This window comes from Fonsecaea pedrosoi (assembly GCF_000835455.1).
Source record: "Fonsecaea pedrosoi CBS 271.37 unplaced genomic scaffold supercont1.4, whole genome shotgun sequence".
Lineage (NCBI taxonomy): Eukaryota > Fungi > Ascomycota > Eurotiomycetes > Chaetothyriales > Herpotrichiellaceae > Fonsecaea > Fonsecaea pedrosoi.
In genome coordinates this window covers 4,402,429-4,421,023 of record NW_013550612.1, presented here as the reverse complement: position 1 = coordinate 4,421,023, position 18,595 = coordinate 4,402,429, and the positions used below count along the sequence as shown (strand labels likewise).

At 51.6% G+C, this 18,595-nt stretch overlaps 6 protein-coding genes across 6 annotated transcripts; 3 read left to right on the top strand and 3 right to left on the bottom strand.

Moving 5' to 3' along the window:
* Positions 1–308: 308 nt before the first annotated feature.
* Positions 309–1,467, top strand: Z517_07406 (uncharacterized protein; the record flags this gene model as incomplete). Its single annotated transcript, XM_013429143.1, has 2 exons — positions 309–594; positions 653–1,467. 2 exons carry the CDS (start codon positions 309–311, stop codon positions 1,465–1,467), a joined length of 1,101 nt encoding a protein of 366 aa, XP_013284597.1.
* Positions 1,468–2,627: 1,160 nt separating this feature from the next.
* On the top strand, positions 2,628–5,841 carry Z517_07405 (Pro-apoptotic serine protease nma111; the record flags this gene model as incomplete). The annotated part of the gene is made up of 3 exons (XM_013429142.1): positions 2,628–3,038; positions 3,107–5,605; positions 5,659–5,841. 3 exons carry the CDS (start codon positions 2,628–2,630, stop codon positions 5,839–5,841), a joined length of 3,093 nt encoding a protein of 1,030 aa, XP_013284596.1.
* A 1,134-nt stretch (positions 5,842–6,975) lies between these two features.
* Z517_07404 (uncharacterized protein) lies at positions 6,976–8,435 on the top strand (the record flags this gene model as incomplete). Its single annotated transcript, XM_013429141.1, has 7 exons — positions 6,976–7,108; positions 7,232–7,291; positions 7,349–7,465; positions 7,517–7,548; positions 7,604–7,721; positions 7,776–7,972; positions 8,022–8,435. The coding sequence occupies 7 exons, from the start codon at positions 6,976–6,978 to the stop codon at positions 8,433–8,435; spliced, it is 1,071 nt and encodes a 356-aa protein (XP_013284595.1).
* A 1,102-nt stretch (positions 8,436–9,537) lies between these two features.
* On the bottom strand, positions 9,538–11,430 carry Z517_07403 (uncharacterized protein; the record flags this gene model as incomplete). The annotated part of the gene is made up of 4 exons (XM_013429140.1): positions 9,538–9,918; positions 9,971–11,140; positions 11,207–11,316; positions 11,394–11,430. 4 exons carry the CDS (start codon positions 11,428–11,430, stop codon positions 9,538–9,540), a joined length of 1,698 nt encoding a protein of 565 aa, XP_013284594.1.
* Positions 11,431–12,406: 976 nt separating this feature from the next.
* Z517_07402 (uncharacterized protein) lies at positions 12,407–15,898 on the bottom strand (the record flags this gene model as incomplete). The annotated part of the gene is made up of 2 exons (XM_013429139.1): positions 12,407–13,316; positions 13,371–15,898. 2 exons carry the CDS (start codon positions 15,896–15,898, stop codon positions 12,407–12,409), a joined length of 3,438 nt encoding a protein of 1,145 aa, XP_013284593.1.
* Positions 15,899–17,503: 1,605 nt separating this feature from the next.
* On the bottom strand, positions 17,504–17,973 carry Z517_07401 (uncharacterized protein; the record flags this gene model as incomplete). Its single annotated transcript, XM_013429138.1, has 2 exons — positions 17,504–17,872; positions 17,950–17,973. The coding sequence occupies 2 exons, from the start codon at positions 17,971–17,973 to the stop codon at positions 17,504–17,506; spliced, it is 393 nt and encodes a 130-aa protein (XP_013284592.1).
* Between the last annotated feature and the right edge of the window lie 622 nt (positions 17,974–18,595).

The window sequence follows — 18,595 nt, the reverse complement described above, 5'->3', positions numbered from 1 at the left end:
TCAGCCTCCTCCCGTCCCAAAATCCCGGCTCCCAGCACCACAGTGCCTGACCCCTGTCAAAGACCCTCTTTGCCACGGACCGAATGACGCCTGGCGCACGCTTTTAGCCTGTTTCGGCGAGAGGAATTTTGGCGTCAGTTGGCGGCGACCAGCCGCTACCCGCTGCAGCGCCACCCTGCCTTAGTCAAAACACACACACCGCATCAACCCACGTTTGCTTCAAGGCTACGCTACGCTTCGCATCTTCACAAATTCATTAGTTAGCTCATGGGCCCAATCAAACGACTGCTAGCACTTCCAGAAAAGCCATGAACAACCCCGCCTTACCCTTATATGATTCCCAAAATCCAGGGCCGTACGCTTTCATCAATCCCCAGCCCAATGTCGGCTACGCCATCCCTCCCGGAACTCCCTTTGATCATGCCCAGACTCCATTTCAGCCGGGCATGATCCCAAATCAGATCCAGAGGCCCTTATCCCACCCTCATCAGGCCCAGCAACCTGTTCCTCACCATCTCTACCAACAACATCTCGGTCAGATTGGTACGGCGTCGCGTCCGGAGAGTCGATCCAGCTATAGCCCGCAGGCCAAAGGTAAGTCAGAATCTTCTCCCTGACCGTGGACTTGGACACAGTGCTCACTACCAGGCAGGGCATCCCTCTAATGGGCAAACTCCTGTCCCCGTCCCAGTGAATCAAGGAGCCAACCTAACGTCCAGTCCTACCCAGTTACAGACTGTGACAACTTCAGCTCATCCCTTACCGCCTGCCTCTGCGCCAACGTCACTGGATATGAACATGGCAGCAAACATGGCCCTGGCAGGCCAATCGAGTTCCACATTGGCTCAACAAGCCCAAATTCACAATGCGACACAAGTCGCTCGCGCTGCTCCGCCCCAGCAGCATTCACAACAACAGCACCACACAAGCGCTGGTGCGGCCATCTCAGCACAGTCTGCTGCGAGGGAGCGAGCACGAGTCTCGGTGTTGCTGGAGATCAATACCCATTTGCTGCAGGAAGTTGTGTCATTACAGGCCCAGGGAAAGGCGGGAACCACATCTAACCAGGGACAACAATCACCTACCTCGCCCACTTCGGCAGCAGATGCGGCCAACACCATCACCAATAGCCCAGGAGAGCCACCAAAATCGGCAGGAGGCACGCCTCAGTCAAAGCCACCATCACAAGAATATGCAGAATGCATGCGGCGGCTGCAGGCCAATCTATCCTACTTGGCCGCGATTGCGGATGCCAAAAAGAAGGCCAATGGAGCCCTGCCTTCGGGACCAGCAATTATGATTCCCCCACCTCATTTGCCGCAGGTGAATGAGCTGTATAAAAGGCTGAACGCTCTGTTCCCAGAGGCAAGCCACTCGGCTATCAACAAAGCAATGGCGCAAGCCACCGCGCAAAACCCGAACACTGGTCCCAAATCGCAAATACCGTTCACTTCTGCGCAAGGCTGAGTGTGCGCGGTTTGGCGCACAGAGACTGTTAGAACCGTCAAACTTCCAATGAAGTTGCGTCCACCCTCGAATGGCTTGCTTGATGAAACACCTCAAGCCCGTATATGTTCGTTGAAGGATTAGCGTTCAGCGGATTATGTGGAACACGTCTCATGGCTAACATTTTGGTTTTCAGAAGATATGATATAATTGGAGAACGATGTGCCCCGAAGCTCACGCTACAGACCCGTCAAACTGGTTTTATTCCAGGCTTGGTCAACCCCTTTGCAGTGGCGATCAAATACAATAGGCCGCAGCTGCCTGCCAGAGATATCTTGAGGTTTCGGTACCATTTCAGCGGGTGATCGCGGTCGTGCGAAAACGACGAATCTTCCAGCCTATACAACAGAGAAAGCCTTGCGGCATTCAGAAATGGAGGGGCTCAGAATAGGATGCTATGTAGATTATACTTGCGGTATTTGGAACCATTTACAGGCTCAATGTGATACTCTCAATGATTAAAGTCGTTTCAGGTGCAGCAATGACCTTTAGTATCTCCTTGGGATGATGGATTCCTCAGGATGTTCACGATGACAATTCAATTCACTATCTCCTGTAGTCATGTTCGTCAGTCAGTCCTCGCTAACGGAAAACCTGTAACGAGTGTCGAGGCTCAGTCACAAGGCGCCAAGAGTCGACGGTGGAGGGGAGTTGTTCCTGCCTAAGGCTGAGGCATTAATATTATTTCCAGCGCAGCTCAGCCTTGTCTTGGTCGGAATCAACACTGCATTGCTTTTACTGGCGACGTTAAAGTAGTTGTTGCTTCTGGAGCATCTGTTGACCTTTGTGGGCTGTATTTCATAACCTGGATGATATCCAGTATCTGCCCCAATCTCTCTAGGGCATCTTCTACTTTCAATCGGGTCTGCGATATTTCTGCATCGAACTTTTCTCACAGTGCCGTCTTCACAACCCTCTTACGCGCCCATCGCCTCAGGACATCCTGTCAACCTTTTACATTCATACATAAACTATCCGCTCACCCCAGAATACCGCCGGAAGGTACCGCTGCATCCTTCCGATCTGCAACATCCCTACTGCATACCCGCCTCCGACGCCTCCAAAATCCTTTGGCAACATCACAGCGTCCTCGCCCTTTCTCTGCCTCTGCTCTTTCCGATATGTCTGCCAATGGCGAACTGAGACTGAAGAGAAGGACAAGCCCCACGTCGGCGTTGGAGAGACCCAAGAAACAACTGAAGCCGGAAAATGGAGTGCCTACACCCGGAAACGCTACTCCTCAAAATGGCTCTGTCTACGATATCGAGGCCGACTCGACCTCAGTCCCCATCATCAATCCCGTTCCTGCCGCAGGCGATTCACCAGAATGGCAGGCTACTATAGAGCGAGTTATTAAGAGTGTGGTGTCCATTCACTTCTGCCAGACCTGCTCTTTTGACACCGACTTGTCCCTTTCTTCCCAAGCTACGGGGTTCGTGGTTGACGCCGAAAATGGCTACATCATGACCAATCGCCATGTCGTCTGTGCCGGTCCGTTTTGGGGTTATTGCGTGTTCGACAACCATGAAGAGGTGGGTTACAGTTTGCTCACCCCAGATGCCTGCCAATTTGACCGACTGCTGACAATAACCTCACCTAGTGCGACGTGAAACCTGTCTATCGCGACCCTGTCCACGATTTTGGCATCCTGAAATTCGATCCTAAAGCTATCAAGTATATGAATGTCCAAGCACTCAAACTACAGCCGGAGTCGGCAAGAGTGGGCGTGGAAATAAGGGTAGTCGGCAACGACGCTGGTGAGAAGCTCAGCATTCTCTCGGGGGTTATCAGTCGGCTCGATCGCAATGCTCCAGAGTATGGGGAAGGCTATAGTGACTTCAACACCAACTATATCCAAGCTGCTGCTGCCGCTACAGGCGGAAGCTCCGGCAGTCCCGTGGTCAATTTAAATGGACATGCGGTTGCTTTACAGGCAGGCGGCCGTATCGATGGTGCCGCCACTGATTATTTCCTACCGCTTGACCGTCCCTTACGTGCGCTTCAGTGCCTTCAACGAGGAGAACCAATCAACCGAGGGACGATCCAGACCCAATGGATGCTGAAACCCTTTGACGATTGTCGAAGGTTAGGTTTGACACCTAACTGGGAATCAGCAGTCCGAAAAGTCCATCCGAAAGAGAACAGTATGCTTGTCGCCGAGATTGTACTACCTGAAGGACCTGCCGATAACAAGATCCAGGAAGGGGATGTTTTGATCAAGGTCAACGGGGAGTTATTGACGTCCTTCGTCAAACTTGACGCCATTCTTGACTCCAGCGTTGGTGGCAAGGTCGACCTCTTGTTTCAGCGCGGGGGCGAAGATCACGAAGTGACACTGGCGGTGGAAGATCTTCATGCAATTACCCCAGACCGATTTGTCACAGTGGCTGGCGGAAGCTTTCACAATTTGTCCTATCAGCAAGCTCGGTTATACGCCATCGCCTGTAAAGGGCTGTATGTGTGTGAAGCTGCCGGCTCGTTCAAACTCGATAGCGCTCTTTCTGGGTGGATCATTGACACAGTGGACCAGAAACCGACACCCGACCTCGACACCTTCATTGAGGTTATGAAAACCATTCCTGACCGATCTCGAATCGTCATTTCATACCGACATATTAGGGATCTTCATACTCGGGCCACTACGATCGTCCATATCGATCGACATTGGCATCCAAAAATGAGGTTGTCCGTGCGAAATGATGAGACCGGACTCTGGGATTTCAAGGACCTTGGAAAGGCGCTGCCCGCGATACCACAAGTGCCAAAGTCGGCAGATTTCATCCAGCTGGACGGCGTCAATCTGCCTGCTGCGGCCGAAATCATTCGATCCTTTCTTAAGATAACATGTTACATGCCCGTTAAAATTGATGGGTACCCTCAAGCGCGGAGAACGGGTTTTGGATTGGTGATTGACGCCGAGAAAGGCCTGGTGGTGGTGTCCCGAGCCACAGTTCCGTACGACCTGTGTGACATTACTGTGACGGTTGCTGATTCGATACAAATCGAGGGGAAAGTTGTGTTTCTTCACCCGTTGACCAACTACACTGTGATTCAATACGATCCCTCACTGGTACATGCACCGGTGCAAACTGCGAAGCTATCTACCGAGATGATCAAGCAAGGCGCTGACACGATCTTCGTGGGCTTCAACCAGAACCATAGAGCCGTCGTTGCGAAAACGACGGTCACGGACATTACAGCGGTCGGGATACCTGCAAATGCAGCGGCTCCCAGGTATCGAGCGGTCAACCTCGACGCCATTACCATCGATACGGGCTTATCTTCCCAGTGTGCGTCTGGCGTACTGATGAGCGCCGACGGCACAGTGCAAGCTCTGTGGCTCACCTACATGGGGGAGAGAAGCCAAGGTAGTCATCGAGACACGGAATACCATCTCGGCTTGGCTACGAGCATGATCAAGCCAGTCATCGACCAGATCCGATCCGGTATCATACCCAAACTTCGGATTCTAAATATGGAGTCCTATGTGGTTCAGATGTCGCAGTGTCGGATCATGGGGGTCTCAGAAGAATGGATCTCGAAAGTAGCCAAGGCGAATCCATCACGACATCAGTTGTTTATTGTCAGGAAAGTGGACTGTGGTCCAGCCAACGGACCTAATGACGGACAATTACTACAAGAAGGCGACATCATCTTAACTCTCAATGACCAACTTATTACTCGGGTCAGTGATTTCGATATCATGTATGACAAGGAATGGCTCGATGCGCTCGTTGTTCGGAAGGGCAAGGAGATTCGCCTTCGCGTCCCGACTGTGCCTACAGAAGACTTGGAGACCTCACGGGCAGTCATCTTCTGCGGAGCGGTCCTTCAAAAGCCACATCACGCCGTCCGACAGCAGATCAGCAAGCTTCATTCGGAGATATACGTCAGTGCTAGGAGTCGCGGGTCGCCAGCCTATCAATATGGGCTCGCACCTACCAATTTTGTGACTCATGTGAACGGAGTGAAGACTCCGGACTTGGATGCATTCGTCAAAGAAGTCAACAAGATTGATGATAACACGTACTTCCGGTTGAGGGCAATGACATTTGACAACGTGCCATGGGTGGTGACGATGAAAAAGAATGATCACTATGTAAGTTACCGGGATGCAATGGCAGTCTTGATCGATACTAACGATCTCAACAGTTCCCAATGTCAGAGTATGTGAAAGACCCTACCAAGGCCAACGGGTGGAAAGTGATCTCCTATGGTTCCCGAGGCCGCAAAACAAAAGGCGAAGACGGAGCGCCCTTGACATCAGATTCAATGAGTGCGGAAGATGACGGCTTGAGCGAGGGAGAAGAGGGCCCAGATAGAGGCGAATATTAGAGGCTAAGCGATCTAGAGTCGTCTTAGAATGTCATTCTTTGGCCCGTCACCTGGGGACAACTCCAATGCAAATCCTTAGAGAGACACGGTATGAAAAGTAGGTTGACTCGAGGCAATTGAGGGCCGCTGAAAATAGGAGACGGGAGCTCGACAAGCCTGATGCGCACGCAAGGCTGGAAAGGCTGTGTGTACAAAATGATGCCAAGCCAAGGGATTATCACATGTCAAAATCTGCACAATCCTCATTACCCCCATTGGTACCGTTCTCCAAACTCGTAGTATGTAATCGGATCGCCGGCCAAAATAAAGTGAAACAATCGGTGGTCGGTTGGCATCAACCAAGGCTTCCACGCGGAATGAGTAAACCAGGTTATTTTTCAGGACAGACGGGAAAAGATGAGATGGAGCTTGTCAAGATCATCAAATAGGAGGAATCGCAGAACACTACTTGTAAGCCCAGGGCCAGAAAAACCATGAGATGCGACAGAGAACAGAGGGACAAATATTATTTGATTGATTGTTTATGCGCTAAGGCGGGAGGTGGACTGATGTGCATATCTGTACAAAGTACGAATACTGGAGGGAGAGCACGCGACCATCTCGACCACTGGTATCACTTGGTGTCGAGGATAACAATGGAAGGAGGCAGAAAGCAGGGAATAAGGTCAACCCCCCCAGAACTCCCCTCAGGGCTGCCTAGGACGAATAGTCGAAGGCCCAAAGGGAAAAGGTTCCAGTGGTGCCAGGGCTGTTGCGTCAGAGTGGCCCAGGTGCCGCTTCCACCCAACAGGCGGGCGTTGGTGCTGCAGGTGCCAGGGATGGAGTCAATCAAAATGAAACCGCCTGCAGCTCCCGCAGGTTTTCCCAGAGATCACCACAAACTGACGTCCCACACATCAACCTGTCAACTCTCACAAACAGAACACCTCGTCCTCTTCAAAATTCATCCTTTGGCCTGCTGCAAGCTGCTTCCTTAATTCATCCATCCTCATATCTCATCAATCCGTCCCATTGTCCCGATCGTATTCCTTACTGCTGCCCGTCTCCCAAAAGTCAGTCGACGACCCTATCCCGTTACTACACCTCGTAGTCTGCGTTACTTCCGACTTCCTCCTTTGCACACCTTCCTAACAGATGTCTGCTGAAGGCTACGATCCATCCTCAGAGCTACCTACACATACCGACATGTCTACTGCGGACGATTCTGCCCCTGCTCCCACCACCAATGGGACCAGTGAACCCACCCTGAAAGATGCCTTTGTCAACAGTAAGGTATGCAAGATACTGCTATACGTCACACTCTTGTCCAAACAAGCCAAAGATAGCTAACATCTCATGACCAGGATTTGACTTGAACCGATGCCTCCTTCGCCCACTAACAGATTGCCAGATGCCGCCTCAGCGGTCAACACTGTGACAGAACACCCCATCACTCAGAATATTGTCAATGGTAAACTTGCTGGTGTCAAAATAACAAACAAGGTGCCCCTAGCTGATTCCTCAATAGGCCCCGTGGCAACCTCCGTCAAGGACCAAGCTGCGTCCACCAAGTCCGAATTCAGCGATCTTGCTAGTTCTCGACAACCTCCTTCGTACACTGCTGCCAACGATACTACTTTGACGCGTAGGCCAAAATCGCTGTCCTTGAAAAATCACTCAGCTAACTTTGTGTCAGACTACCATTCCTTTTTCTACACTTTGTTGAGCGTAAGTGTCTCTGATATTTCTCAGATGAAAAGTGTGGCTAAATGATATGTTCCAGTGGAAGAACAAGCGAGCCACCGGGATCACGTTTGCCTCCGTCGTTGCCTTCATCTTCGCTTGCCGCTACCTGCCCATCATTCGATATGTGATCAAGATTACCTGGATGACACTTGGTGGTATGTCTAAACAATTGTGCAGTTGGGACGGGGATTTGCTAAATTTGGATGCAGTCGTCACGCTCGCAGAGGGTTCGAGCAAGGCGTTGATGGGCTCTAGTGTGGCCGGTACTCTCCGACCCCGACGGTACTACAAGATTCCCAAGGAGACCCTCGAAGCTTCCCTCGACGACCTAGAAAACCTGATCAACTTTTTCGTCATCGAGATCCAACGCATCGTCTTCGCCGAGAATGTCCCTGTAACTGCAGCTGTAAGTTGGGCCAGGCGTAGAAGGAAACATGTGATGCTGACCGTTCCAGGCTTTCTTGACTGCATTCTTGACCTACTATCTCATCAAAATCGTCCCTTTCTGGGGTATGGCATTGATTGCCAGCTGCGCCCTCTTCCTCGGTCCCTTGATCTACATCGAGAACAAGGAATTCATTGATTCTCAACTCGAGCACGCCGGAAATGTCATTGGCCAACAGACGACCCAGATCCGCGACTTGACCGCTCAACACACTAGCAAGGGTCTCGACACGATGAAGCAATACACTGGGACATATGCGGCCAAAGCTCAAGAGATGGTTGGGGGTGCCCGTCAGAGGATCCCTTCTCCGACCACTGGTAAGGCTCCAGTGAAGGAGGGTGATTTCCCCTCGGCACCCAAGACAGACCTCCCAGATACCTCCGACGACGTGCTGCACCGCCAGGCTGAACCCCTCAGCTCCTGAAGGAGGAGTATCATTGCAGCAGCATGACGGTATGATTGCGTAGTGCTGCGGCCGATTTTGTTTGGGTAGCAAAATCATGGTGCACACTGAAACATGACAAGTGGAATGAGAGGGTAACGAGCACATGGGGAAAATCCCCCTCAAAATTGACAATCTGGTGCTGTCTTGAAGGGCGAATATGGATGTTTTGTTGGCCCAACCTTGGGCGATTCTCTTTTATTGGGGCTGTAGCAGCATAGCAGCCCAGCACAGAGAAGCCAAGGATGATGAAATAAAGGTGATGGGTGTTTTCTTGTATTGTATGATAGAGTCCAAGTATGATTTGGAATTCCGATTAGCATGTTTATTGACCCCGCCTGCTTTCATATCGCTTCTAACTGGTGAGAGAAGTTCCCCGGCATCTTTGCTCTATGGAAGCGCACAGTCAGTGAGAATGGTACACAGATAGCATTCCCCTCCGCTAGCAATATGCAGGACTATCAGAAGCGTTTTCCTGTGTGCTCCGTACCAGTGATGCCTTGACAGAGGCCTACTTTCTCCTTCGAGGAGAACGGCGATGGAAAAGCAGATGTCAAGCATGTATGTGTGTATGTGTATATCTATCCAAGTATTGGAGATATATAGACATATAGACAATAGATATCGCCAAAAGTACGAGGTATATGGGAATGTATATATCGACGGCCTCCCACACATAGCCCCAGCTCAACGAATAAATGATGCTTGATCGACGACAAAAAGACCGATATGGGAGCCAGGAAATGTGTAAGAGGCACACAGCCAACGCAGGCGGAAGATTTCAATCCTGAGGACCGATTCCAAGGTCCTGGCGTCGTGCTGGTTTTGACGAGTCGGTTGTCGAGACTTGGGCAACTAGGGTGGCTTTGGTTAGGGAGAAACTCTGACTCCCTCACTCTGTGTCTCTGTGACCTATCTCGACACCTGTTGAATGTCCCTCGATAGAGCGCATCTTTCCTCCCTGGCCTCTGCGTTCCATTCCTCCATCTCTTCCCCAATTGCTTGAGCTGCCTCGATCGTAAAGTTGACTGCATGAGCAATTTCCTGTCAACTCTGGCATCCTTGGTCTCTGCTCTGCTTAAATCTATAGCCTTGCTCTTTCTCGGTCGTCCTTGACAACGACACCTCTCTTCCCGGTCTTGGCCATGTCGCGCAACACTCTCCTGAGGATCTTCCCGCTGGGGCTCTTTGGGATCTCGTCGACAAACTCAATTTCGGTGATCCACTTATGCCGCACCTTCTTCTCCTGGACGTATTTGATGATCTTCTTGCCAGTGGCTTGTAGGTCGCCCGGTTTCTTGGAAGCTTTAAGCACAACGTAGGCCTTGGGTCGCTCGCCCGAATAGTCATCGGAGATTCCGAGCACGGCGACATCTTCGACGTCTTCGTGCCCAAGGAGAAGATCTTCGAGCTCAGCAGGCGCAACACCGATCCCCTTCACCTTGATCATCTCCTTCAACCGATCCTGGGACACCCCGTCAGCCTAAATCGAAACGACAACGATGTTCAGTACTTACTGTGATCGTGATCAGCCCTTCTTCGTCGATGGTCCCGATATCGCCGGTATGCAAGAATCCATCCTGATCAAATGTCTCCCGGGTGGCTTTCGGATTATTTAGATAACCCATAACAACCTGTGGACCTCGTGCCCAGATCTCCCCCGGTTCGTTCAGCCCACATTCCCGTCCTGTATCCGGGTCGACGATCTTCACCTCCGTAGACGCGACAATGGTGCCTACCCGGAACGCATATTTATAGTCATACTTCTCAGGTGGATGTGCAGTAATACACGAACATGACTCAGTCATGCCGTAGCCTTGCTTGAAGCCCGTCCCGGGGAAGCGTCTCTTGAGGAGTTCAAGGATCTCCGGGCTTACGGGAGCAGCGCCTGAACTGAAGCGGCGTAGAGAGCTAAGGTCGTACTTTGCGAGAGTCTTTTCATCGCGAACCAGCCGGATAATAATCGGTGGGACAAGAAGCATTTCCTCGAGTTTGTAGTCTTGGACGGTTTGCAGTGTAGCCTCCATGGTGAATGCCGGTAACATATAGACATTAGCGTTGAGGAGGATAGGTAGATGCATCTGATGCACAAGACCCGTGATGTGGAAGAGAGGCAACACGGCAAGAATACGTCGTAAGGTTGCCGGCGTGATCTGTCGAATTTGGAGACACTGAGCAATGACGTTTGAATGTGCAATCATGACAGCCTTCGGCAAGCCAGTAGTACCGGAGCTGAAGGACAGGAAGCCACAAACGTCCTTGTTCTTCTTGCCAGGTGGGAGGCGGAACTGTTCGACCTGTCCCTCTGGGCCGTGTGAGCGACCCATCTCAAGCAGCTCCTTCATGGTTGTGAAACCCTCCATTTGCCCCTCCAGCAGGAACACTCTGCTCTGGGGGATTCCCGCATTCTTGGCCGCGGCAGCCGCCACCTCCATGGAGCTCGGTACCGTGAACAAGAATTTGGCCTCCGCAGTCTTCAAGGCGTATGTCATTTCCTCGATGTTGTAGGCCGGGGAAGCACCGCTGATAACGCCTCCAGCACGCAACACGCCAAACATGGCGCACGGGTACCACACAGTATTGGGGGAGAAGAGAGCAACAGTCTGGCCTTGCAGGAGGCCGTAATTCTTCGCGAGGGCGGTGGAAAGGTGGATAGTGTGCTGTCTAAGGTCGACATAGCTGAGGTGCTGTATACGAACAGATCAGCCATGCCGTCACTCTGGGGCGGATGTGGGAGGTAACACGCGCATTACCTCTTTTGTCGCAGCATTTGTGAAGCCCTGGATGTCTTCCGGTTTGTAGTGTCGCATTGGACTATATTCGGAATCGAAGAGCCAGGTCCATACGGGTAGATGCCATGGCACTAGATGTAGGAAGACGGGTGTGTTAGCTCAAAGATCAAGCAGAGAATGGGGGGGTAGCAAGACGGGGAGGACAAACAATCAATTGGCGGCTGCAGCGATTTAAAGATAGGCATCGTGACTGTCCTCTGTGAGCAGCTCGTTGGAGGGTAGCTGGCTTGCTGGGCAGTTGGGTGGTAGTACGATGTGAGGGAGGAGCGCAGCAGTTGATTTAAAGAGCAAGGTAGATCACCACGAAGATAGAAACAGGTAGATGATAGACTTGGGAAAAAATTGTTCAGACCGATCGACTGATTGGCACCGGAGGCACGAGGTACAGCTTCCCATCAACCCAGCCGTAGTTCATGGTTTGTGAATGATTGTCCTGACTCGAGCATTGTTAGCATCCACGCATCAAGAGATAGACAGCCTCGGTTATAATCCAAGTGCGGAGAGTCACTACCGGCTTTCCAGAAGTAGCCAGCACCCAAACACTGTGCAAGGGCAAGACTAGGCCACTAGTACCAGCGAGAAGGACACACAGTTGTCCGTAGCACTGGAAAGTTGGGGGTCAGTGGGGCTGGATGGGGTCGTGGGGGTAGGAGCAGGCAGGGGACAGGCTGAAAATGGGAAAGACCCGCAGCACCTGAGGCCACTACATCTGCGACTCTTGGACATGTACCGAATAGCTGGTACGGAGAACGCACAATCACGGAAGTGCTGATAGATATCTGCGAGTCCTATTGTTCCGTCTCGAGTACCGAGGTCCTAAGAGATCCGAGATCTGACGGTGCACTGATCTTGTTTTGCCAGCGAAATCAATCTTCATGTCCAGCCTCCAACCATATGTCCAGAACCAGAAACCATGTATCTGCGCCGAATCCCAATCCAACCTCTGTACCACCCGACGGTTATTTCCCTTGGTTCGTATCTGGATATCCATGGCGCCTCCCATATTCCGTATTCTGTCCACCCAAGCTGTCTCAAAATGTGTTTCTTCCGTCGAGCCCATAATCCGTGACCCTAATGCTCTTTGCTCGTAATCATCTCTCCAAAGGAAGCGAAGGAAATGCTGGTTGTCGAAAGATGGTGGTGGGTCTTCACACCAAAGCATCAACCACCCAACATGCGGAAATTCTCCACTCCCAAGGTCGGCGTCTCTACCAGACTGTCTCGTGGAACACCTTCCTGTTTGCGTCTGCCATAGAAGCTGCGACATTCATTCAGCACCTGGTTCCACTCCGCTAGTGATCGGCCGCTGTATCGTGCCGTGCTCATTTCATGGTCCCTTGGCTTTAGTGGCTTCACTTCCATTGCTCTGGCTCGAACTCGATCGTCACTGCTCATCGCGCTGCCTCTGCTGCTGCCGCTGCCCGGACCGCTACCAGTGCTGTTACTAGTATTGCTGCCGGCACTTTCCGAGCTCCGTCGAGCAGTGAGGATACTTCGGGCATTGGGCGGAAGTTGAGGCGCTGTCAGCACCCGGTTCTTGCTCTCGACGCTTGTGCGCCCTGGCAGGAGTTCCAGGGAGAATTTGAATGAAAATGCCTGATGGGGAGGCGTAGCTGGTCGCTTGGGTGCAAGGATGGCACTATTTGGCCCCGGACTATCGTTGGCAGGGGTGACACTGTGTTCTTCGGGGCTTCCGGGCGGTGTTACTTCTCCCGGCCGGTTGTTCCCTGGTGTGCCAAAGACATTAAGACCCCGGAACAGACTCCACCGCTTTCTGTTCCCTTGAGCTGGAGAATCTGCCGTGGGGATTGTGCTAAGAACTGAAGAATGGTTTTGATAGGGCGAGCTCTGAGTGACGATCGCGGGCGGCAAATATCTTTCAAAATGTGTCTTGGACGGGGTCATAATAGGCTGGCTGTCGGTGCGGATGATGAGGAGGACACGGCTAGGTGCAGGTGAACAAGGCGCTGACGATGGTGCCACAACCCCTCGCATCTCCGCTTCCGCAGCGAGATATTGATAATTGGCCCAACACTTATTCAATCTCGCTGCTAATGTCTGCAAAATTTCCCTGCCGTGGAGTTAGTGATTATTCCAACGAAAACCAAGTACATCTCCGACTTACAAGTCCAGGTCCGACACGTGCTCGTCGTAACGCGCGACCTTCCAGCAGAGAAGGCGATAGAAGTAATGCCGGACCATAGGTGACCAGTGGCAAAATAGCTTTTCGAATGTGTTCCGGTCCAGCAGACATTCTAGAACCAACTGGCGCTTCCGTCCTTCATTATGTATTAGAATGGACCAAGTACTGTACAAAAATGCAATCGACCGTATCTGGGTTAGGGTGGTTTGACTGTGCAACATCCGATTGCAGACCTCTAGCCAGAAAGGCCAGTCGAGCACTGGGGTATCAAGATATGACTGGTGGTAGCGGAACATGATGGGAAGAACTTCCTCCATAAAATCACAAATCACAAAACATGCGTCGTTATTGTACAAGGAGATTTGGACAGTGGCTGCCTTGGTGACACTGTCAAATGAGGACAAAAAGAGGTTGCGTAGAAGCGAATGTTCAGGAGCCAGATCTCCCATGACATCCCGCAGCAACATAATCAAGCGATTCTCCGCTATCGAGCGAGTTGCATTTGCGATTGTCATCGGCAGCGGAGCCAAGGCATCTGGGTTGTCCAGATGAGGTCCAGTACCGGTGGCATAGCTCTCGACTCCAAGTTGACCGGCTTGTCGGTAGATCGTCGTCTCCAAAATGAGCAACATTTGCGCGCAGACCGGGACCAGACCGGGAACAGCTGCGCGGTCTTTCAACGAAATCTCTTCCGTCAGAAACTCGGAGGCCAGAAGGTGGTACTGCTTGGTGAAGACAAAAAACAGGTCACTGTTGTGACCAGACCATCTCGCGACCCACGGTTGATACCAATTAATCCTTTCCGAGCCTGCGGGAACTGGTCCTCGTTGCTGAATTCGGCGTGAAAATGTTGCTTGAGATCCCACACATAGACTGCGGACTGACGGCGGAAAATTCCTTGCCAATGCACTGGATACCAAGTCAAGCTTCTCTCCATTCTCAACGCCGAATTGTCTGAATATACGTCTCAGAGCGCGTGAAGGCAGATTCCACAACCTAATCAGCATCTCGCCCACACCGGGACAGAAGAAAAAGGCATAAGCACATGCTTTTCCAGCAAAGGTGACGAGACTTTGGGGAGCTGTACGTAGCGACAAGATGCTAGTCACAAACTCCATCTGAGAAAGTAAGTTCTGGACAAAAGTGTTGCGCACATTTTGGTGGATAGAATCGACCAAAAAGTCTGCCTCTTCTGATTCGAGAGAATTCGTCGACTTTGACTTAGGAATTGAGTGGCGTAGGGGACTTTCTCCCAGAACAGAAGCGAAGCCTGGTATCCTCCATTCTGGCCTAACCATAATCCTGGTTGCAGACTCCAGGAACGCAGGCCTGTCCGTACCAGAGATCGACTGGTTATTTGCTCCGTGAAGCATCTCCAGCAATGCGGTCCACCATTTATTCAGAATAACTACTCGTCGATCCAGATCCTCGGCTCGCAGACATTTATGGGACGGGTGGTGTTCGTACTTGACAAGAAACGGGATCAGAGTTAATCGAAGCACTTTGGCCTTCTGAAGGCTTGTTTTTGCCTGAAATCCACTGTACTCGCCATCCAGAGTCCTGAAAGCAGTCCATAGAGGATCCTTCCTCCGTGGTGCCTCAGCGTTGAGAGCCGCCAAGCGATCGGCGGAAAGTGAAGATGGCAGAGGGGGGACCTTATTCAGCGAAAGTCTCGATTGAGACCTTTCGTTCGACACAAAGCTCCGCAGAGAAGTTGTCGAAGAGTTTCTTGACATACGTCTCATATTCGGGTCACTTTTGCTCTTTGGCTGTATGATGGAAAGTGGCCTGTGCACAGGGCCAGGGACCGGACCACGTCGGTCAATGCTTTGAGCTTGTATGGCATCCTCTAATTTGGATTCGAGTTCTTCGGGAGACGTCCGCAGCGGAGGACTTGATGCCACCGGCTCCGGGATTGTAACTGAGTTCGCAGCATGGGCAAGTTTTCGCTTACTGGGTGACCAACTTCGCTTTCTCTCTGGAGTATTGCTTTCTTGTCGAGAGGGAGATGAAGGTCTTGATGAAGAGCCAACCCATGATTTCCGTGCAATGGTTCGAAGGGTTCCTGCGACAGAGCGGCCGAGGCTTTTTGGTTGTCCATCTCTATCGCCGTTGGTGTTTCTCGATTCCCGCGGCTGCGGCTCGTCGTCATCGGGAGAGAGGGAGAAGCGAGCACCGGCTAGCATTTTCCTCTTCGCTTTTCTGGAAACACGTCGGAACAGTTCCAAATTTGCTGAATGCATACTGTCGTTAACCTTGACTTTAGGATCGGAGGGGAGGGAAATGATGTGTTCGGAGAAGGTACGTTTGATTGTGGAAGAGTCGGAGTGCTCGGTATCTAACACAGGCAGGTAGGTGAAACTGGCTGAGCGTACGAAGTTCCTCGGAGGATCAGGTTGAAAGGACTCTGGCGAAGACACTGTTGTGCCCGAGTGATTTGGCAGGGGACTCATGGCATGAATTGGGAGGACGGGCAGAATCTGCCCTTCGACGTGCGCAGCAACGGCCATGATGTCGTCGTGTCCAAATTTCACAGACTATAAGCCCCGTGTGTCGTTTTGCTCACGCCAGTGCCGAAGATGTGAACCCTTCCCTACTCCTCGCCATCAGGCACAAATCAACAGAGAAAGAACATCGACATGAGCCGAGACGGACAGCAGATTCAGCCAGCCGGAAGGAGCCGATCGATGGACGCAAATGAAGGGGTTGGGGGAGTGATAAGCACACTGGGGGAGTGTCTGATATACAAGAATTCCGAAGGCCAAAGAACAAAAGAGGGAGAAGAATCAGAAGATTGGTAAGTACATTAACGAAGGACAATAAGAATAGAGAGAAAGGCAAAGGATGGACAACGAAGCAAGCAAGCAAGGAGCAGTATCAGTTCAAACAGTGGAAATCAAGAGTGTCCCAGTCCTTCAGGCTCAGGGTGCACGTTTTGGAGGTCGCAGGTGGAGGATTAGACTCAGTGGAGCGCCTTTAGGGCGTCGGGCGCTTGCGAATGGTTGTCCGATGAGCCTTGGGTGAGCCTGAAGAGAGACAGTCGGCATCATCAACCCCCGACGGGCCTGGACTTCAAACCAACTATGGTCCCCGCCTGTATGGTCCTGTTCTCGCTTGCTCGGCGCCTGTCCAGAAACAGCACAGCAAAACTGGGTTATCATACAGGTTGACGCCAATAGTGCCTATCGCATCATCGTCGCAGGAACATGTACCGAGTACTCTGCTTTTTCCGTCTGATGTATATCCACTCTTTGAAGATCAATGATACCGTTTTTCAGGTGCGGATATTATCCTATCCCGGCTGGAGGGATCCTGCCAGATGGAGCGTACGCATGCCCCTTGGGACCTGAGGATTGGAGGGTGTCGTGGGCACTCCGTGACTCTCCGCTTTTGTGGCATACCTCGTACCGCTGGTTTGCCCATTGGCCTGGATATTACTCACGGAAATGCTTACACCGCAGCTGTTCAATCGGCCTGCCTTATCGTCACCGAGGATTACGTAGATATGAAGCACCCTTACCCAGCCGCTACTGCGGCCTCTATCTCCTGCGAGTGGTCTTTACCCTGGGCTGTCAGATTTTGTGGGGTACAAATGAAGGGTTTCTCAGATCATGGCCTGCGGACCTGGGACTGGAGGGTGAGAGGGACCTGGATGCACACGCTTTCAGTCTGTTGCGCGGCGGACCTTGGCAATGCATGGACAGACTTGGCGTATCACGTCAAAAGCCTCGTCTGTGGCAGCTGGTAGAAAACATCGGCATCAGAAGCATGGTCACGACGAGGCGTAACGTAGATGGACTCGTGCTTAGAGGCCGGGAGACGGGGATGCATGCCACGGCACACATCGATCTCACAAGGCATTCCACTGCCCAGAGTCAACCGGTTTTAGAAATCTGGTCAATCCTTCCGAGGCTCAGGCTCACTTCAAAATTCTGGATATGGAATTCTTCTGCGGACGTGGTGAGTGATGGGGCTGAGATGCTGCGTAGCATCTTTGTTCGTTATGCAGGAGAACAGGATTGACCACTCTCTTGGAGACCGAGAAGCACCAGATGTTTTATGTCATGTTCTGACTGATTGTACAACCCATTTTATCTTGGTTCTTTCCAGCGATATCAATGGTGTGCTGGTGCATCCTCCTCCTCAATGTCCTCGAAAAAGTCTTCTTCCGGTTGTGTCTCGCCAGGCGCGGCTTGTCCTTCGATCTCCACGACTTGATCCTCGTATTCCTTCATCTCGCTTGCCAGATTGGTCTCTTCTGGTGACTTGGGCACGGCGGGAGGTGTGAATTTGTGAACCTGCCCCTCAGCATCTGAGGCTTTCTGTGGCGGGGGTTTATACGCTCGTAATTCTTTGAGGTACAAATCTTGAATCAAGTCCGCTGCTTTTTCATGAGTAGGTTTCTCGGAATGGGAGAGAAAATGTACTGACGCATCCTTGAAACTGGGGCAGCGACGAAGCTTCGGCGAGAAGCTGGGAGCGTTCTGGAGCTCAACCGAGCGAAGACACGTGTCTAGATAACTTGTCAACAGCAGCAGGGACAAATGAATGTAAAACTTACGCTGGCCCTGAGAGACTGCGCCATTGCTGATGTTTGATAAAAGGTATAACAAGTTCCTCTCGCTGGACAAAGAAGCTCTTTGTCGAGCACGAAGGAAAGAGTAGCTCCGAGAACAGAGACTAACCGCTTTTGGATTAAGTGCTCGAGCAATCTGTTTTTCTTATCACGTGTTCTAGTCCAGCCGCCGGCCATTTCACCAGGTAGGCTGACATACCTTCTGATTTCCAACCTGCGCCTCACCTTGACATTTCTACCACCTTCTCTCCACCATCCCGCCATCTACATATCGCAGACGCCGTCAACCCTGCCTCTGTCGCCGTTTATCTATTACAGAACGCATCTTTGACGATCTTGCGCAACTTAGAACGATCCACTGACGACGACTTTTCGTGTTCAGAAACCCCCCGGCTTTCACGACTCACGAGACCTTCACTGGTTGAACGGTCACAGTCAGAACCTCGTTTCGTTGACGCCTGCGCTTATTCAAACACCCTGCGACAACTACTCCCAGTACCCCGCTTGGGCTTCACGCAAGAAAGGTACATCACTTTAGATAGTTGAGAAGAGCATCGTTTGGCTTCAGCGTTTGGGTTGTCTCATTCACTTGTTGATGACCTGACTGACAAACTGCCTTATCCAGTGTACG